The sequence below is a fragment of the Panthera pardus genome, unplaced genomic scaffold (genome assembly GCF_024362965.1).
Source record: "Panthera pardus isolate Hobbes unplaced genomic scaffold, ASM2436296v1 HiC_scaffold_13, whole genome shotgun sequence".
NCBI lineage: Eukaryota > Metazoa > Chordata > Mammalia > Carnivora > Felidae > Panthera > Panthera pardus.
This window is the reverse complement of record NW_026526688.1, coordinates 137,203,335-137,221,278: the sequence shown is the minus strand read 5'-3', so window position 1 is coordinate 137,221,278 and position 17,944 is coordinate 137,203,335. Positions and strand designations below refer to the sequence as shown.

The following is a 17,944-nucleotide window of genomic DNA, read 5'->3' as shown; positions in this document are numbered from 1 at the left end:
TCAGGTCATGATCTCAAGGTTAATGAGTTTGAGCGCTGCGTAGGGTTCTGTGCTGACAGCTCAGAGCCTGGAGCCTGCTTCGGATTCTGTGTCTTCTTCTCTTGCTCCTCACCCACTCACACGCTGTCTCTCTCTCTCTCTCTCAAAAATAAACAAACATTAAAAAAAATTATAAAAAAAAAAAGAATTTTTAAAAAATGTTTATTTACTTTAGAGAGACAGAGAGAGACACAGTGTGAGCTGTCTAGGGGCAGAGAGAGGAAGACACAGAATCCGAAGCAGGCGCTAGGCTCCGAGCTGTCAGCACAGAGCCCAATATGGGGCTTGAACTCAATGAACCATGAGATCATGACCGGAGCCAAAGTCGGACCGACTGAGCCACCCAGGTGCCCTAGAAAATACTACCATTAAAAGAGATTTGTTTCTTGTTTAAAACCATGAAAAAAATATGTATAAACCCCTGGACACCTGAATATCAATGACAGGAAATGTGCCAAATTACCAACTAAATTTAATGCTACCAGAATTCACATTAGTAATTTCTCATATCTTTTGATTTTTTAAATTTTTATTAATTTGTAAAGATTTTATTTCTTTACAGTAATCTCTACACCCAAGGTGGGGCTCAAGCTCCATAACCCCGAGACCAAGGGTTGCATGCTTTACCCCTCACATCTATGTAGAAAATCTGCACATTTATTAAAATTGAAAGCAGAATAACCCAGCTAATTTCTCAATAATGCTTTTAAACTAAAATAAAAACTTAGAAATAAAACAAACTTTTCAATTGTTGCTTGTCACTGAATGTTATGGAAGACTCTTCATAAGCATGATGACCCTAATAAAGATCAAATTGTATAATGTCATGAGTTGTCCCAAAGTGCTGTGATATACTGGAAATTTGATCTATTAATTATTACATGAAATAAGCAGTGGAAAATCCTTTTACACATTTTTGTACTGTTATAATATGAATTTTTGGGAACAGAAAATGAGATGACTACTGCTTCAAATAAAAACCATTTAACTTTTACAGGATAGAGACAAAGGAGATTCCTTAATTTCAAAATAATTATCTGATAATTCAAAGAAGTAAATATGTTTTTAAAAATAAATAAATCAAGTTCCTTAGACGAGCAGCAGGATACCTGGCATGATTTTCCAAGACACGGAGTGGAGAGGAAGCAAAGCGAAGATCCCACATCTGGACCACTGGTAATCTATCATCCTCAGAGGCAAGGACCATCTGAGTCGCAACATCAGGATGCCACGCCAACCCAGAGCAATGCATCTGCAGATAGTTAAGGCTCACACTGTATCAATCCTATTACTTTATGAAGAGCCAAAATGAGCTTGAGGAATATGCCTTTGTTGAAACAAACAGTAGAAAACATCAGCTCAGGCTTAGTTTATTTAAAAAAAAAAAAAAAACCCCAAACTTAAAACTATTAAATTTTGAACCCTGACAGCTATCTTCAGAGCCTGCATTTGGAGATGTCAAGCTATGATGCTTCTTGATTAAATGATTAAATAAAACGATTAAATTTTATTAAACAGTCTTAAAACAGTAGTTTTAAAGTAAAAGGTTGAATGTTTTCAATTCATCTCGCTATTCAATACACATCACCATTCTGGATCAGAATAATTCTGTACCAAAAATGAGTTTACCCGTCAAAATTGTAACTAGGAGGAAAGTTTTATATAAATTTAAATTTAATACTTTCAGAAAAATGAAAACAGATAAAAGATTATAATAACAAAAAAATCCACACCTTTCCTCTATTTTGCCAAAAAAATCAAGACAAAATGTCTAAAGCAACAACTACCATTTAAATTTTCACATAGAATAAATTAACATTACTATTGAGAATTACCTGGAAGTTTAGGTCCCACTAAATATTCCAGAAGATGACTGAAATGCTTATTGAAATGCTTTATTCAACTGAAACTTGTTTTAAATTCCTAATTCATTGGAAAACAATACCCTGATGAAATATTCTTCTAAATAGTTTTTTGCTGTTATAGTTAAATTATATATACATTCTCGGATTTAGGCAAACTTATTTCTAAAAATGTCAAACTAAATAATGTAATTAAAAACAAACAAAATAAGGCCCTAAATTATGTCTAAATTATTTTATAGCACACTGTCACACAGTATTAAGGAATCTGTAAGGTCAAAAATTTAATGTGTTATACAGCTACATCTACTGGGCACGTAGGAGAATATTAGCTCACTTTAGCAGTACTTAATGAGAGGAGATGAAGCCAGGAGTTTGGCAACTACAAGTTCACAGTCACACAATTACTAGCAGGAAAAATTTGTGTGTTCTAGAGAAAGCTAAAGATAAAATATTACTATAATACTTTGAAACAGCTAACAAAATATAAACAATCAGTATATCAGGGAAGAAGCTATTTAATTAACAATCTCTCCCTTCATTATTAATAATATCCAGCATGGTTTATTGGAAACTTTATTATTTTCCCCAAGGAAAAATCTTCTCATTCCAACATGATTGGTCCATGAAAAGACAGGATTTGCCTTTATAAAAATCTGATTTGCTGTCAACACGGACAAACAATATAGAAATACCTACAGCAGAAACATAACATGTTTGTTATAAATCAATCATATACTTACCCTGTTACTATGGTCACTGACTTTGATGATAGGTTCATTTTTTCTAAGATCCCATACAGTGGCCCGGCCACTGGGACTGGCTGACGCTAAAATATGCTGGACTTGTCTGTTCCATGCAATGCAGCTGATATCTTCTGGAGGCTAAAAGGAATAAACTACTAAAAACCATTTCCCAATTACAGTCAAATTTAACTATAAAATCTGATCCTTCTTTTTAAGAAGGGATTAATTTAAATCTGACCTATTCATTCCACAAATTTTTTATATTCATAAGTTCTCAATATATACAATACATCTTAAAGCTCAAATATATGCCACTTCAAGTATATTACCTTGTTTAATACTGTCTCATTCACCAGGCATTTATTAAGCTCCTGCTATAAATCAAGCACTTTTTCTTTACTTTGCAACTGCCACAAGGTAGATAATGAACTACAAAGTAGACGGTGATCAGTATGACAGACAACTAGGGAGAACAAAAGTTACAGCCTAGACCACTAGAAGAATATCTTTATAAATGGTAGATCTTATGCTACCATTACGCTACCTCTAAGATTGCCAAAATGTTGGGGTCCATTGTAAGATAAACTTCAAGGAGGCAAGTGGAGGATTGTTCTCTCTTATTAGAAATACATAGGAAAGGGATGGAGTTGTTTTTTTAAAGATTTCGTTTCCTTTCTAGTCTATGATTTTTATTCTGTGGTTGGATATTGTCAAAATACTACACAATGCAAAATACTATACTATATATAATATTATATCTGAAAAAACTACCAGAGACTTGTCTATTTTATTCACTACTATATGTCAAGTACATCAAACAATATATGGTGTTAGGCACTGAATAAATATTTGCTGTTGAGGACTCACTGATACCTTGAAGAAACACATTTACTAATACTGTACTTTACAATACCTAAGGAAAATCAATAACAACACTGATTTTAAACAAATATATTTTGTGTGGAAAAAAATGAAATAAGTGTTGAAGAACTGACTTTGGTTATTTTGATTACATTAAAATCAACACAATACCTGTGTTTTCGCTCCTGGTGTCATTGGAGTTGCAAAATTGTTGAGATCCCAAATGTAGATTTCAGATTCATTAGCACCAGAGGCTACCAGATTAGTCTGCAGTAAGAAATAATTAATAACTAAACAGCATTTAAGAATAATTAAGAGAACTCAGAATTAACTGTTCAGAGATGGAAAGATCTAGGAGTTTTAGGGCACACGACTTTTCTGTTTAATTAAAAAAAGCAGAACTCAAGAATTCCTAAATACTATGCATAATAATCTGAAACTGTGATAGTGTTGTATTTTTGTTTTTAATTAAAAAAAATTTTTTAACGTGTATTTATTTTTGAGAGACAGAGAGATGGAGCACAAGCAGGAAAAGGGTAGAGAGAGAGACACAGAATCTGAAGCAGGCTCTAGGGTATGAGCTATCAGCACAGAGCCTGATGCGGGCTTGAACTCACGAACTGAGAGATCATGAACTAAACTGAAGTCAGATGCCTAACTGACTAAGCCACCGAGGCACTCCATGAAACTGCAATGATGTTTTAGAGATGTGTATTATAAAATTCTACTTCATTCACAAGATAACATGTCTACTGACATGATAAGACATTAAAAAAATAATTATATGGATAAATTCTTAAACAATCATGCAACCATATGGGGATTATCATTTCTGCATCCCTAGAAGGGGATCTGATTGTAAAAGGCAAAAACAGACAAAACCAATTATTGCTTTCAGACCAATAACTGAATCCTAAAATAACAGCATCTATCTACAGATACCTCAAAGCCAGCTTCTGGAGCCGGACCAATACAGGGCTACAGAAATCTCGTGTCTCTTGTCTTAAATCCTCATGTACTGCTAGTTCATTTACACTCAATCTTGTTCTGGGTGGCAGTATTTCTAGGTTATCTCTGTTGCATACCTTAAGGATCAACAATACCCTAAAACTGTGATAGGAAGTACAGAAAGATAATGAGTTTCATATATTGACTTTCATCCCTTATTATTCATTCTTAGTATAAATTCTTCCCTGATCGACCATCATGTAACTATGGAAATAGAGGAATTCTATGGTTGTAGTCACCTATAATACAACACACTAACCAATAATCAGCAGTTGTTTCATTAGCAAAAGAACTAGCTATCTAACCTAAAGAGTAGGTACCATAAACTATAGAAATGAAGTTTGGATTTCTGTATTTCTGTATCCTAAGTACCTATTTATAATACAAGAAAAATAACTATTTTAAACTTTCTATTTGAGAGCAAGCATGAGCTGAGGAGAGGGGCAGAGAGAGGGGGAGAGAGAGAGAGAAAGAAAGAGAGAAAAAGTGAATCTTAAGCAGTGAATCTTAAGTGAATCCACACTGCGTGTGGAGCCCAACTCGGGCTCAACCCCACAACCCTGGGATCATGACCTGAGCTGAAATCAAGAATCAGAAGCTCACCCCACTGAGCCACCCCAGTGGCCCCATTTTAAACTTTCTTAAGATAACATTTATGTTTTGGTTGTTATGCTCTACTATCCTATTAATTCAAGATCTTTACTAACCAATACATCTATATAGTTAATATTCAGTAATGCTTATGATGGCAACAGTAGACTAACTCTTGTCTACCCATTAGATTTGCACTGTATTTGTGTAATTTTCTAATTATTTGATACAGCAGTAATCGCTGTCATGAATACAAAGTTTTTCAATTAATAAAACAGAGGATTAACCAGACACCACAGCACTAGCCTAATGCTGAACTAGCACAAACTTTTAAAAGTCATTGTTTCCAACCTCTGGAGCTCCTAACGTTTAATAAAAAATATCCTCAGATGGCATTACAGCTCCAGATTTGTAGAATTAAACCCATCAGCCTTATCCCCTCCATAGAATTATTATCATTTACCCTGATCCCAACTCTGAACCCTCCATTCTTCAAAAAAATACACTCACTCATCCACCTGCACAGGCATACATTTTTAGCTTTCAATTCCAAGACTGAGGCATAGTAGATTTATATTCTTTTTTTTTTTTTTTAATGTTTATTTATTTTTGAGAGAGACAGAGAGAGACAGAGTGTGAGCAGGGGAGGGGCAGAGAGAGAGGGAGACACAGAATCTGAAGCAGGCTCCAGGCTCTGAGCTGTCAGCACAGAGCCCAACACAGGGCTCAAACTCACGAACCATGAGATCATGACCTGAGGTGAAGTCGGACGCTTAACCGACTGAGCCACACAGGCACCCCTCATATTCTTATTTCAAATAAGCAGCACATATCTCAAGAATTATGAATAAATGTCAAAAGTCTAACCTGGAAAATATTCACATCCAAGGCTCTTACTGGGCCGGTATGCTTGTCATTTTGGGCAATCACAACTTCCTTGTCTCCAGCTATAATTTTAGAAGGATCATAAAGAATAATATTTCCATTTTCACCACCTGCAATCAGAACTCCAGAGACATTTCCTTTGGAATCCATATTATAAGGCCCCCAAATCAAGTTGTGGTACCTTTAAGAGAAAATGAGTAAATGACTCATTTTTTAAGTCAAATAACTATAGAAAAGAATTTGAAATTATATATTTAATTCCTATGTTTTCATAAATAATCTAAAAACACTGCTTTTCCTCTATTCCTGGTAACTGTGCATGACTTGGTGAAATAGGATTTTAGTTTTTATTTGTATTCATATGTGCATATTTGATTTTATAATCTTAAAGAGTAAAAATTTTTTGGTAGAGGTTAATATAGTTATCACAAAGTATACCTGATTTGTGTGTCAAAATATATGGGCTTAAGAATGGTTTTACCATTTAGAAACTGTGAGACCCTGGGTGAGTTACTTAATCCTCCTAAGCTGCTTTTAGTTCACCTGTAAAATAGAGCTAATAACCATTTCCCTTGATATTGTTTGATTACAGAAGTATTCACTGACAAGTGGTCTGTTAAATAGTAAAGGTGTTAAAGGAGTTATATGGAATTTTCTTTACGTGTGTGTGTGTGTGTGTGTGTGTGTGTGTGAATTTTTAAGTTTACTTATTTATTTAGAGAGAGAGATAGAGTACAAGCAGGGAAGGGGCAGAGAGAGAGGAGAGAGAGAATTCCAAGCAGGCTCTATGCTGTCAGTGCAGAGCCTGACACGGGGCTCAATCTCACGACCTGTTAGGTCTGACCTGAGTCAAAATCAAGAGTCAGACACTTAACCAACTGAGTTACCCAGGCGCCCCTGAAATTTTCTAAGAAAAGTCATGTATTATTACAGTGGAAAAATGACATCAAAATTATGTCTATTATGACAAGTGCCCCCACTGGTGGACAATAAAAGATTATAGTTTGAAAGGAGATGAAATATGAAGGTGGCATGAGGTATATAATGAAACAAATGGTGGTGAGTAGAAAACCTGATAGACAAAATGCATCTAAAGCTCCCATCACAGAGGAAGGCTCTGAAGATGAGAGGTCCATTGAGACTTCATGATTTGAGCTATGTGAAGTTATGTTAGCTAAGGTACAATCTCTTCACCAAAATCTGCCAAACTACTGAGACAATAAAGCATATTTTACTACTCAGATGAAAGGGTTCTTTTTCTGCATTACAATGGGGTGTTAAGTACTTGGAAAGGCGATCCAAATAACACTGTATCAAAAATCATGTCAATAAAAATCTCTGCGAAATGTTTTTAAATATAGATAAGTACAAGGAAAAAATAAAAATAACCTACCATTCAGAGATAATCCTATTAACATCTTAATATTATCTTAACAACATCTTAATATTATCCAACCACTCCTTTTTTTGACCATACTTACCCTTTTTTTGTAAACAGGTGAGATAAAGAAGGTAAAAGAAAGTATGTCTACTGTATCATGAGGAAAAAAACTACTGGAAAAGAGCCTTTCCCTCCTATCCCGCACATCAGTCAGCAATAAAAAAGTCTTTTACTTCCACAGAAATTCACTCATATAGGGAGGGAGGCAGGCAAACCATAAAAGACTCATAAATACAGAGAACAAACTGAGGGTGGATATGGGGGTGGGGGAGAGGGGAAAATGGGTGATGCACATTGAGGGCACTTGTTGAGATGAGCACTGGGTGTTGTGTGTAAGAAATGAACCACGGGAATCTACCCCAAAAACCAAGAGCACACTTTATACACTCTATGTTAGCCCATTTTAGAATAAATTATATTAAAAAAAAAAAATAGAAATCCACTCATATACTTTTTCTCAAAATATTTCATGTAATTGATGGTATTCCTTGCAGTTTCTAATAATACCCTATTTATAGATAAATTAGGCATCAACCACAACATAATAATCACAACCATAAATAATGTGAATTTAAGATTAATCAACCTCATACCTGTGAGAAGAAGAGAAAGTGGCACAAGATTTCATATCCAAGGATGGATCAGAAAGGTCTAATTCAAATATCTCAAGGGAAGCATTGGTACTAAATGTGGCATCCAACTGCTGAGCAGATGTTCCTATAGAAAATACATTTATGGTGAGTACACATGCAAAAATAAAAGACTTGGAGAAAACCATACAAAACAGAAATTAAATGCATGTTTTTCAATTATCTCATTCATGAATGCTGCATTAGTGACTAAAATCTCAGGATATGTGCCATTGAACAGATGCTTAAATTACTACAGCAATGAGATTCTGACACAAGGCTTAGAGATAATGCTTCTAAGAGTGGGTAGCGAAGGTAATTTTTTAAACATGTAGATGTTTATTATTTACAATGTCCGCTTATAGCTACAAATGATGTAACTCTTCATATAAAAATGCTAGCATCAAAATTGTTCTTCATTCATTCAAATCAATACTTAGCTTTTTTTTTTTAACATGTTATCTATCGTGCTTAACACTGGAGGAATAATGATGAAAGAACTCTTATGAAGTGGGGAACACACTATAAATGTAACATATCATGATTAATGCTATAATGAACAAGGTGCTAAGGAAACAGAGGAAGGTCACTGAACGCAGTTCACGAGGAGGATGGAGGTATCCTGCTAGGGAAGGAGAGGCTTTCTAGAGGAGATGAAGCTTAATATGAATTTCAAAAGGACAGGCGCGGATAGGCCAAATGTGGAAAAGAAGAAATAAGTGACTCCTACTATGTTCTCTCTGTTGAACTTACCTGTAGCTAGGTAAATGGGATGATTCTGGGCAGGGCTCCAGGCCTGCATGGCTGTACGGTCTACTTCCTTTAACTTCATCCTGCTAAAGAGAATATTTTATACAGAAATAAACTGAACATGTCAAAACATAGAAGGGCGCCTGGGTGGCTCAGTCGGTTAAGTGTCCGGCTTCGGCACAGGTCATGATCTCACGGCTCGTGAGTTCGAGCCCCGCGTTGGGCTCTGTGCTGACAGCTCAGAGCCTGGAGCCTGTTTCAGATTCTGTGTCTCCCTCTCTCTCTCTCTGACCCTCCCCCGTTCATGCTCTGTCTCTCTCTGTCTCAAAAGTAAATAAACATTAAAAAAAAAATTAAAAAAAAAAAACATAGACTTTTTTTACATAGAAATACACTTAACTAATGACTACATCATTAGAATGTTCAAATGCCAATAAATCAAACTGGTTTCGTTATCATTTGTCAGGAATGTTCAATAGTAGAAAGAAGAAAAACTTGTTAAATTATATTGAGACAAATACAGGGCTTTTCGAATTGTTTACAAATTACAGTCCTTCAACTAAAAAATCAGTCTGAAAAAAAAAAAAAGAAAACAATAGAGTGAGGGACTAACTTTGCTACACAATATACTTCTCAGGTAAGGACGGGTGGCGGTACATCAGGGGCCAGAGAAGGCACGCAATAAACAAGGTACATCTTCTGAAAGCAGGATTACTAAATTGCAAGAGCAGTTTTAGAAATTAATTTTAAATTAAAACAGGCTAATTTCAGAGAAGAATGTAGTAACATCACAGATTTTAAAGATAAATTTAGCAGAAATTTTAAATAGCCGGTCACTCCAAGCTACGGTTCCATATACCACTAGTTTATTTATTTTCTGTTAAAGTCACTTTGGTAGAAAAATACTGTGCTGTAGTTTTAAAAAATTTTTTTGTTATTGTACATAAATATATTACATGGCACAGTATTCCACTGTAAGATGTACCATAATTTACTTACTTCGTCCACTACTGGTGAACACTGGAGTTGTTTTTAATCTTTTGCTATTTTTACAAACAATGCTGAAATAAATAGCCATATGGACATGTTATTCCATTCATGGGCCAGGATAGCTATAAATTTCCAGAAGCAAAACTGCTGGGTTAAAGATAACGCAATTCTGGGGCACCTGGATGGTTCAGCCAGTTAACCGGCAGACTCTGGATTGTGGCTCAGGTAATGATCTCGCAGTTCATGGGTTTGTGAGTTCGAGCCCCACAGTGGGCTCTGCACCTGCTTGGGATTCCCTCCTTCTCTCTCTGCCCCTTCCCCACTCATGCTCACTTTCTCTCCCTCTCAAAAATAAGATTTAAAACCTTAAAAAGAAAGATAAATGCAATTGTAACGTTGATGATTATTGTCAAGTTGCTCTCCATAATCACTATACTGTTTCACACCCTCTACCACCTTACAAGAGGAACACTTTTAGATTTTTACTAATGATAGATGAACAATGTTTACTCTTAAGTAGTTACAATTTGCATTTCTGATACCATAATGTTGAGCATCTTTCTATAAGGTTATGGGCCATCCATAATACACCTTTTCTGTCTATCCTTGTCTATACTTCTTGCCTATTTTTCTACTGAGTTGTCTGTCAGACTTTATTTTTTTACTTTGGTTACGATTTTTTTTCTTACCTTTCACAAGATTTTGATTCTTTTTCTTAATGTTTATTTATTTTGAGAGGGAGAGAGAGAGCGCGCGCATGAGCAGGGGAAGGGCAGGGCAGAGAGAGAGGGAGATAGAGAGAATCCCTCGGACCTTGATCCCATGAACTGTGAGATCATGATCCGAGCCGAAATCGAGTTGTACACTTAACCAACTGAGCCACCCAGGCGCCCCAAGATTTTGACTTTTAAAAAAATAGATTTATCAGAGCTGTTTCAGGTTCACAGAAAAACTGAGTGAAAAGTATAGAGTTCTCACATACCTCTCTACCTTCTCCCCCATCCCCCTCCCCTCACCCCCACCCCAGCCTTTCCCACCATAAAACTGTCCTGTACCACAGTAGTGTATTTGTTACAACCAACCTATGTTGGTGTATTACTATCAAGCAAAGTCCACGGTTTACTTTAGGGTATACTCTTTGGGTTTTGACAAATGAATAATGACACATATCCACCTACCCACAGTTATAGTATCATTCAGAAGTTTTCCTGCCCTAAAAATTCTGTGTTCCACCTCTTTATCCCCCTCCTCTCCCCATCCCTCCTCCTCCTTCCTGCCAACCACTGATCTCTTTCCTTCTCCTCATACTTTTGCCTTTTCTAGAATGTCATTTAGTTATAATTAGATAGTATGTAGCCTTTTGAGATTGGCTTCTTTCACTTAGCAACAGGCATTTAAAATTCTTCCCTGTCTTTTTGTGACTTGATAATTCATTTCTTTTTATCATGGAAAAATATTCCATTGTATGGAGGTACCATGAATTAGTAGTCACATTTATCATTTTTTAAAAAATGGTTTCTGAATTTTGATTAACTACAAAGGCCTTTTGCATGCCAAGGTTATAAAGAAATTCACCCATATTTTTCTTCTAGGCAAATTCATTTGTGGCTTTTCTTTTAAATTTTGACTCAGGTCCTGGTATACGATGTATGTTCATAGTTTATTTTTTTATTACAACAAAACTATTGAAAAGTCTATCTTTTTCCTACTAATTTTAAGATAATCACTTTTATCATGTACTAAGTTCCTATATTTAGGCTTATATTCCTATAGGTATTATGATGTAGATTAGGATTTATATTCCTGTATATATTTAGGTTTATTTCTGGATTTCCATTCCTTATGTCCATCTGCTGTTTATTTACATGCTAGCACTCCACTGTTTTAAATACTAAGGCTTTATAGAAGTATGATTCCAATAACCTCTATCCATTGCTTTTCTCCCACCCTATTTTTTTTTTTTTGCTATTATTACTGTTTATTTTACTACATAAACTTCAGAATAGTTCTTGTCTAATTCCAGAAAAAAAGAGAATGTTAATATGTTTCCTGAATCTGCATCAAATTAATAAACTTATGGTCAGGGGCACCTGGGTAGCTCAGTCCGTTAAGCATCTGACTTCAATTCAGGTCCTGCCCTTGTGGTTCGTGAGTTCAAGGCCCACATTGGGCTCTGTGCTGACAGCTCAAAGCCTGGAGCCTACTTTGGATTCTGTGTCTCCTTTTCTCTGTGCCCCTTCCCCACTCATGATCTCTCTCTCTCTCTCTCTCTCAAATATAAACATTTAAAAAAATTAAAAATAATAATAAATTTATGGAGAAACTGACATAATGCAGAATCTTCCCAATAAGAACATGTTGCCTTTTAAGTCTTCTTTTTTTATCTTTCAGTATTATTTTAAGCTTTTTGACATATTGGGTTTGTTTATTCCCAAGTATTTTATGTTTTGGTTTGTTTGTAAATGTGGCTCACCCCTAATCCACCCCTATTATATAGACTGTCTTGTTATTGTTATACAAAGGCTAATAGTATTTGTACTACCATATTAAACAGTAGCAATAACAGTGGGATTTCTTGTTCCTTTCTTTAGTGGAAAAGCCTACTATATCACCATGGAGCATGACTTTAGGATTTGAAATACACATACATATGCACATATAGATATAAATATATATAATGTAAGGAAATTAGCCATCGATTACTGTTTTATTCAATGCTGTTTATAAAGACCAGGTATTAAATTCTGTCAAACGTTTTTATTAGGTAATCAGAATGAACAGATTCTTCTTCTTAGGTCTATCACTGAAACAAATTATACTAACAGATTTCTTAATATGGACGATCTTTTTGTACCTTGAATAAACTTCTCATGATGTATTTCTACTAACGTGTTGCTAGATTCCATTTGTTTAACAGAATTTTGCTTCTAGAGTTGTGAGACTGAGTCTATTCTTCTTTTGTGCAATCTTGTCATGTTTTGATACCAATGTCATAACACTTGAGTCATAAAAAAGAGTTTTCCTTCTTTTTCTATGCTCTAAAACAACTTCAATAACAGCATTGGAATTATTGGTTCTTCAAAGATTTAGCAGAATTCTCTCATGAAACATGTGGGCTGGGTACTTTTGAAGGTCTTTTATGGAAACTGATCTATTTGAATTTCCTTTATACAAAGTCATTTTTGTAAATTATATTTTCCTATGATAATCCTTTAATTTTTTTTCTTTACGGATTTTCTCATTATTTCAGACTTGAACAACACAGACTCACGATTCTTTTAATTTATGCTATTTATGTTTACTAGTCTTTATTACATATATTTGTGTTTTGCTTCCCCCTACCCTCCTCTTAGTAATTGATCAGCTTAGCTAGTGACTTATTTTCAAACAGCCAATTTAGTAGTTTAGTAGTCCTTTTTGTTTTCTAATTCATCAATTTCTTTTATTTGTATTAATTCCTTCCTTCCACTCTCTTTTCATTTACTTAGATCTTTTCCTAACTTTCTAAGTTAAATGCTTAACCCACTCATTTTTGTTACTTATTTTTTGTAAGTATTTAAGGCTTTGAATTTTCTCTGAGTAATGCTTTAGCTAGATTACATGTATTTCTTGTATTTTCATCACTATGGTCATCTACATATTTTGCGATTTCCATTTGTAGTCTCCATTGATCCAAGAGTTGACTGAATTTAATATGCAAGTGGAAGGGTCTTTTACTGTATTGTGATTGTTTTTTATAGTATCTCTCCTTTCTAAAATTTATTGAAGTTTTCTTTGGGGCCTATATAGAAGGTTTTGTAAATGTTTCATGAGATCTAAAAAGAACAGGTACTCTGTTTTCAGGATCAAGATCAATATATATTAATCGAATCTACTCTATTGACTTAATTGTTTAGGTTGTCTACAGCCTTACTGTTTTTCCATTTGATCTGTCCCGGACCAAGAACAGTGAATTAAAGGTCACTACTACTAATGTATTTGTGCTTATTTTTCCTGTTATCTCCCGAAAGTTGCTTTGTTACTTAACACATAGTTATTTGGTTGACAGGTATTCATAATATTAAATGTTCATTGTCAAATACACATTTATAGCTTTGTATAGTATTGCTCTTCATTTTAAATAAGGCTTTGGGTCTGAATTCCACTTTATCTCATATTAAGACCCATATCAGGGGTACCTGGGTGGCTCAGTCAGTCAAGCATTCGGCTCTTGATTTCAACTCAGATCATGATCTCGCACTTTGTGGGACTGAGCCCAGCAATGGGCTCTGTGCTGACAGTGCGGAACCTCCTCGGGATTCTCTCTCTCCCTCTCTCTCTCTGCCCCTCTCCTGCTCACGTTTCACACTGTTTCTCAAAACTAAATAAATAAAGAGGGGCGCCTGGGTGGCTCAATCGGTTAAGCACCTGACTTCGGCTCAGGTCATGATCTCGCTGTCTGTGAGTTTGAGCCCTGTGTCGGGCTCTGTGCTGACAGCTCAGGGCCTGGAGCCTTCTTCAGATTCTGTGTCCCCCTCTCTCTCTGCCCTTCCCTGCTCACACTCTGTCTCTCTCTCTCAAAAATGAATAAACATTAAAAAAATTTTTTTAAATAAATAAATAAAGAGAGCTTGTGTGGGAGTGAGGAGAGGGGCGGGGGGTGGAGTGGAGAAGAGGGAGAGGAGGAGGAGAGAGGGAGGGAGGGGGGGAGGGAGAGAGAGAGAGAGAGAGAGAGAGAGAGGGAGAGAGAGAGAGAGAGCGCGCGCGCATGCGGGAATATCCCAAGATAAGCATGGAGCCCCACACAGGGCTTGATCCCCCATGACCCTAGAATCATGACCTGAGCCCAAATCAAGAGTCAGATGCTCAACCGAGTCTTCTAGGTGCCTCTGCCCTTTTCAATTTTGAGCCCCTTTGTTTTCACTGGCTGTCTTCAATACAGAAAAAAAAAAAATTTCAGATTTTGCTTAGTGATCCAATTTGAACATTTTTCAACAGATTAGCTAATAAGGCCATATAAAATTTACTGATATAAGTTTTTTCTTCCTGATTTGACAGGTATGATTGCTTAGTTCTATATTATTTTGCTATGTTTGGTTTTATAATTTAGAAATGTACTTTCCCTGTTGTCCATATTTGTGTATTTATAAATTTTCTGATAATTAGGATAACTTGTATTTTTGTTCTCATAAGTACTTCTGGTTCTATCTTAATAATTTAAAACAATATTATTTAGTGGCATCTGGGTTGCTCAGTCAGGTAAGTGTCGACTTCAGCTCAGGTCATGATCTCGTGGTTTGTGAGTTAGAGCCCTGCATTGGGCCCTGTGTTGACAGCTCAGAGCCTGGAGCCTGCTTCAGATTCTGTGACTCCCTCTCTCTCTGCCCGTCCCCATTTGCTCTCTGTCCTGTCTCTCTCAGAAATATATAAGCATAAAAAAAAACCCAGTATTATTTAGTACCATTAATCCTCTATTTCTTTACACCGTAATTACTGTGAGCACTAATGAAATCAGTTTTCATAATCTTACTGTCCCTCTTGTACTCCACAGTTATTATAGTCAATAGTATTATCTTTCTCGGTGTTTACCTTTGTACTGTTAAATATGCTTATACCTCCACTAACTGACTTGTCAGCTTTAAATAACGTCCTTTGACTCCCAGCTATTACAGATGAGGCAACCCATTAACTTATTCTATCTCCAATTTTTTTCTTACTTCCCACTTCTCTTAATTTTTTAGTTTTATAATGAATTCCTACATTATCAGATATTGAACATATACACTTTATTCTTTCTTCCTTATTCCCACCTTTGTTTTAGTCTCGGGTTTACAGTTAAATATATTCATTGCTCTCCAAGAGTACTTTTGCCAGCTTTCGCATTCATTTCTAGAGAATAAAGTTCATCCTCCGGTAGTTTCCTTACGAGGGCCTAAGACTAACGATATGCCCTGGGTCTTACATGTTCAAATTGTTTATACATGAAGAGTATTTTACAGATGATAAAAATGAAGGCACAGAAAGATTAAATAATTTGTACGTGCTAGCAAGGGACACAGCCAAAACTGGAACTCAGAAGTTTACTTCCAGAGTCCGAGCTCTTACTTGTTACCTTAACAAATTCAGGTATTCGATTTTAATCATAGAAGGCATACTAACATTTAGAAGAAATACTGACAAAACAACTAGGATGCAGGAGGACATTGAGAGAAGGAACGTATTTTAGAAACTGTGCTACGTTAGGCAAGAGTGGATTAGGAGGTTGCATCACGTGGTTAAAAGTAGTAGAGCCTTTGGAGTCAACACTGGATTTGACTATTGGCTGTGCTACTTATGATACTTTGGACACACTGTTTAACCTCTCTGAGCCCCACTTGTAAAATAGGGACAAAAGAGACTGCTTCATGGGATGTTGTGAAACTTAAATGAGATAATATATTTGAAATACGAGGCCAAACACAGTGCCCAGCACATAGGTTAACATGAGTTTTAATACGCTAACTACTTTTTAAAATTATTACTATCATGAGATTAACCAAGAAAACCATACATCTAGTTTCCTAAGACTATTCTGAAAAAAAGGGCAAAATCTCAATTTTCTAAGAAGTGAAAAAGAGGCCTATTTTCTATATATGAAATGTCCTCTTCCTCTGAGCCAACTGTCTTTAATAACAAGTTCAAGACCCAGTTCCTTCATAAGTACCCTAATGATCCAATACACAATTATCTAAATAATCTCTTAACTGTTTATACCACTTTAAACATATTATAATAAAGTATCTTATTCTATCTTAAAACTTTATAACACTCTATTAGTACCTATTGTTATATCTTTTTCCACTGCCTTTTCACCAACTGTTTTATATGGCATCTTGTCTCACTAACTAGACAAATAATGTCTTTTTTCAATAAAAAATTACAACTTTTACCCTTTCTGGACTCAAAATTGCTTAGCACAGGGTAAAGTAGATACAAAGTTTTCCTTGTTCAATTTTAAATGTTTATTAGGGAAATACAAAAAGACTGATGAGCTAGAAAGATTACTTTCAGGTAAAACATTTAATTTTTAAATTCTTAAGTGTTTAAAAGAAAAAATAACTTTAATAACTTTAACTTTTCTTATTTAAAAACTAGGGAGGGGCACCTGGGTAGCTCAGTCAGTTAAGGGTCAGACTTGGGCTCAGGTCATGATCTCATGGTCCATGAGTTTGAGCCCCATGTTGGGCTCTGTGCTGGCTGCTTTGAATTCTGTGTTTCCCTCTCTCTCTTTGCCCTTCCTCTGCTCTCGCATTCTTTCTCTCTCAAAAATAAATAAACATTAAAAAAAAAACCACTTTTTTTTTTAATAGGGAAAAATACTATTAGGGTAAAAAGACGTTTTTTTAAAGGGTAAAAAAGTTTGTTTTAAAAAAAGATTTTATAAAGTGTCTTAGAATAATTTCTAAAAGTGAAAACAAAACAATCATGTATATTAAAAAAAAAAAAAACTAAACTGAACTACAGTATGTCTAAGAGCAAAGGTACAACAGAGGATACCTGATTCATGAACACTTAGTTAATGTGTAACATTTACTGAAAGAGAAAGAGACAAATTCATAAGCACATAAAATGGTTAAGTGGAAATTCAAAACATTTATAAAAGTCTACTTCTTGTCCTTAGCACTCAATGTTCCACTAGATGCAGTTCCACTTATTAACTTGTACTGAACACAAGGCTTCAATACCAGCTACTTTTTTCCCCCCCAATCACTACAACAATGGCCTGGAACTACCTTATGTGGTCTGAATCTAATTAAATAAGAATACCATAATCTACCCACTGCAATCATTCTTAAAACACTAAGACTGCTATGAAAATACAACTTGCATATTTCCTTTTCTTAGAAATGATCATTTAGTTGTAACTAATTTTCTTAAAAATCTGAAGAAGGCTTAGATTAAACCAAGTGTACTTCCCCGAGTGAAGACTTGCTTTAAAAGCTTTGTGCAATTTTTTTTCAATATCAAATGTGATAAGAATTCACACTATGCAGACTTATTTCATTCAAGACTATTTTACACAGAACAAAATCATTCTTATAATACAAAAAGAAAAGTGTGAGGACAGTGGCTTGTTCACATATGACATCTATAAGACAATATCTATGGCATAACAGTTTAGGG

The 17,944-nt window shown here is 35.3% G+C and overlaps 1 protein-coding gene across 33 annotated transcripts in view; it reads right to left on the bottom strand.

Annotated features, from left to right (window-relative positions):
- The window catches only part of SEC31A (SEC31 homolog A, COPII coat complex component), a 71,201-nt gene that overhangs the window by 50,673 nt on the left and 2,584 nt on the right, over nucleotides 1-17,944 (bottom strand). For 30 of the 33 annotated variants that reach the window (XM_053901434.1, XM_053901448.1, XM_053901450.1 and 27 more), the window contains exons 2-7: nucleotides 8,816-8,898; nucleotides 8,027-8,150; nucleotides 5,975-6,173; nucleotides 3,680-3,775; nucleotides 2,645-2,785; nucleotides 1,149-1,291 (exon numbers count right to left, since the gene is read on the bottom strand). In XM_053901434.1, coding sequence (XP_053757409.1) covers nucleotides 1,149-1,291; nucleotides 2,645-2,785; nucleotides 3,680-3,775; nucleotides 5,975-6,173; nucleotides 8,027-8,150; nucleotides 8,816-8,894 — 782 coding nt within the window. In that variant the 5' untranslated portion in view covers nucleotides 8,895-8,898. The remainder of the gene's footprint in view (nucleotides 1-1,148; nucleotides 1,292-2,644; nucleotides 2,786-3,679; nucleotides 3,776-5,974; nucleotides 6,174-8,026; nucleotides 8,151-8,815; nucleotides 8,899-17,944) is intronic. The other 3 variants (XM_019465824.2, XM_019465854.2, XM_019465863.2) reach the window with 1 other exon arrangement.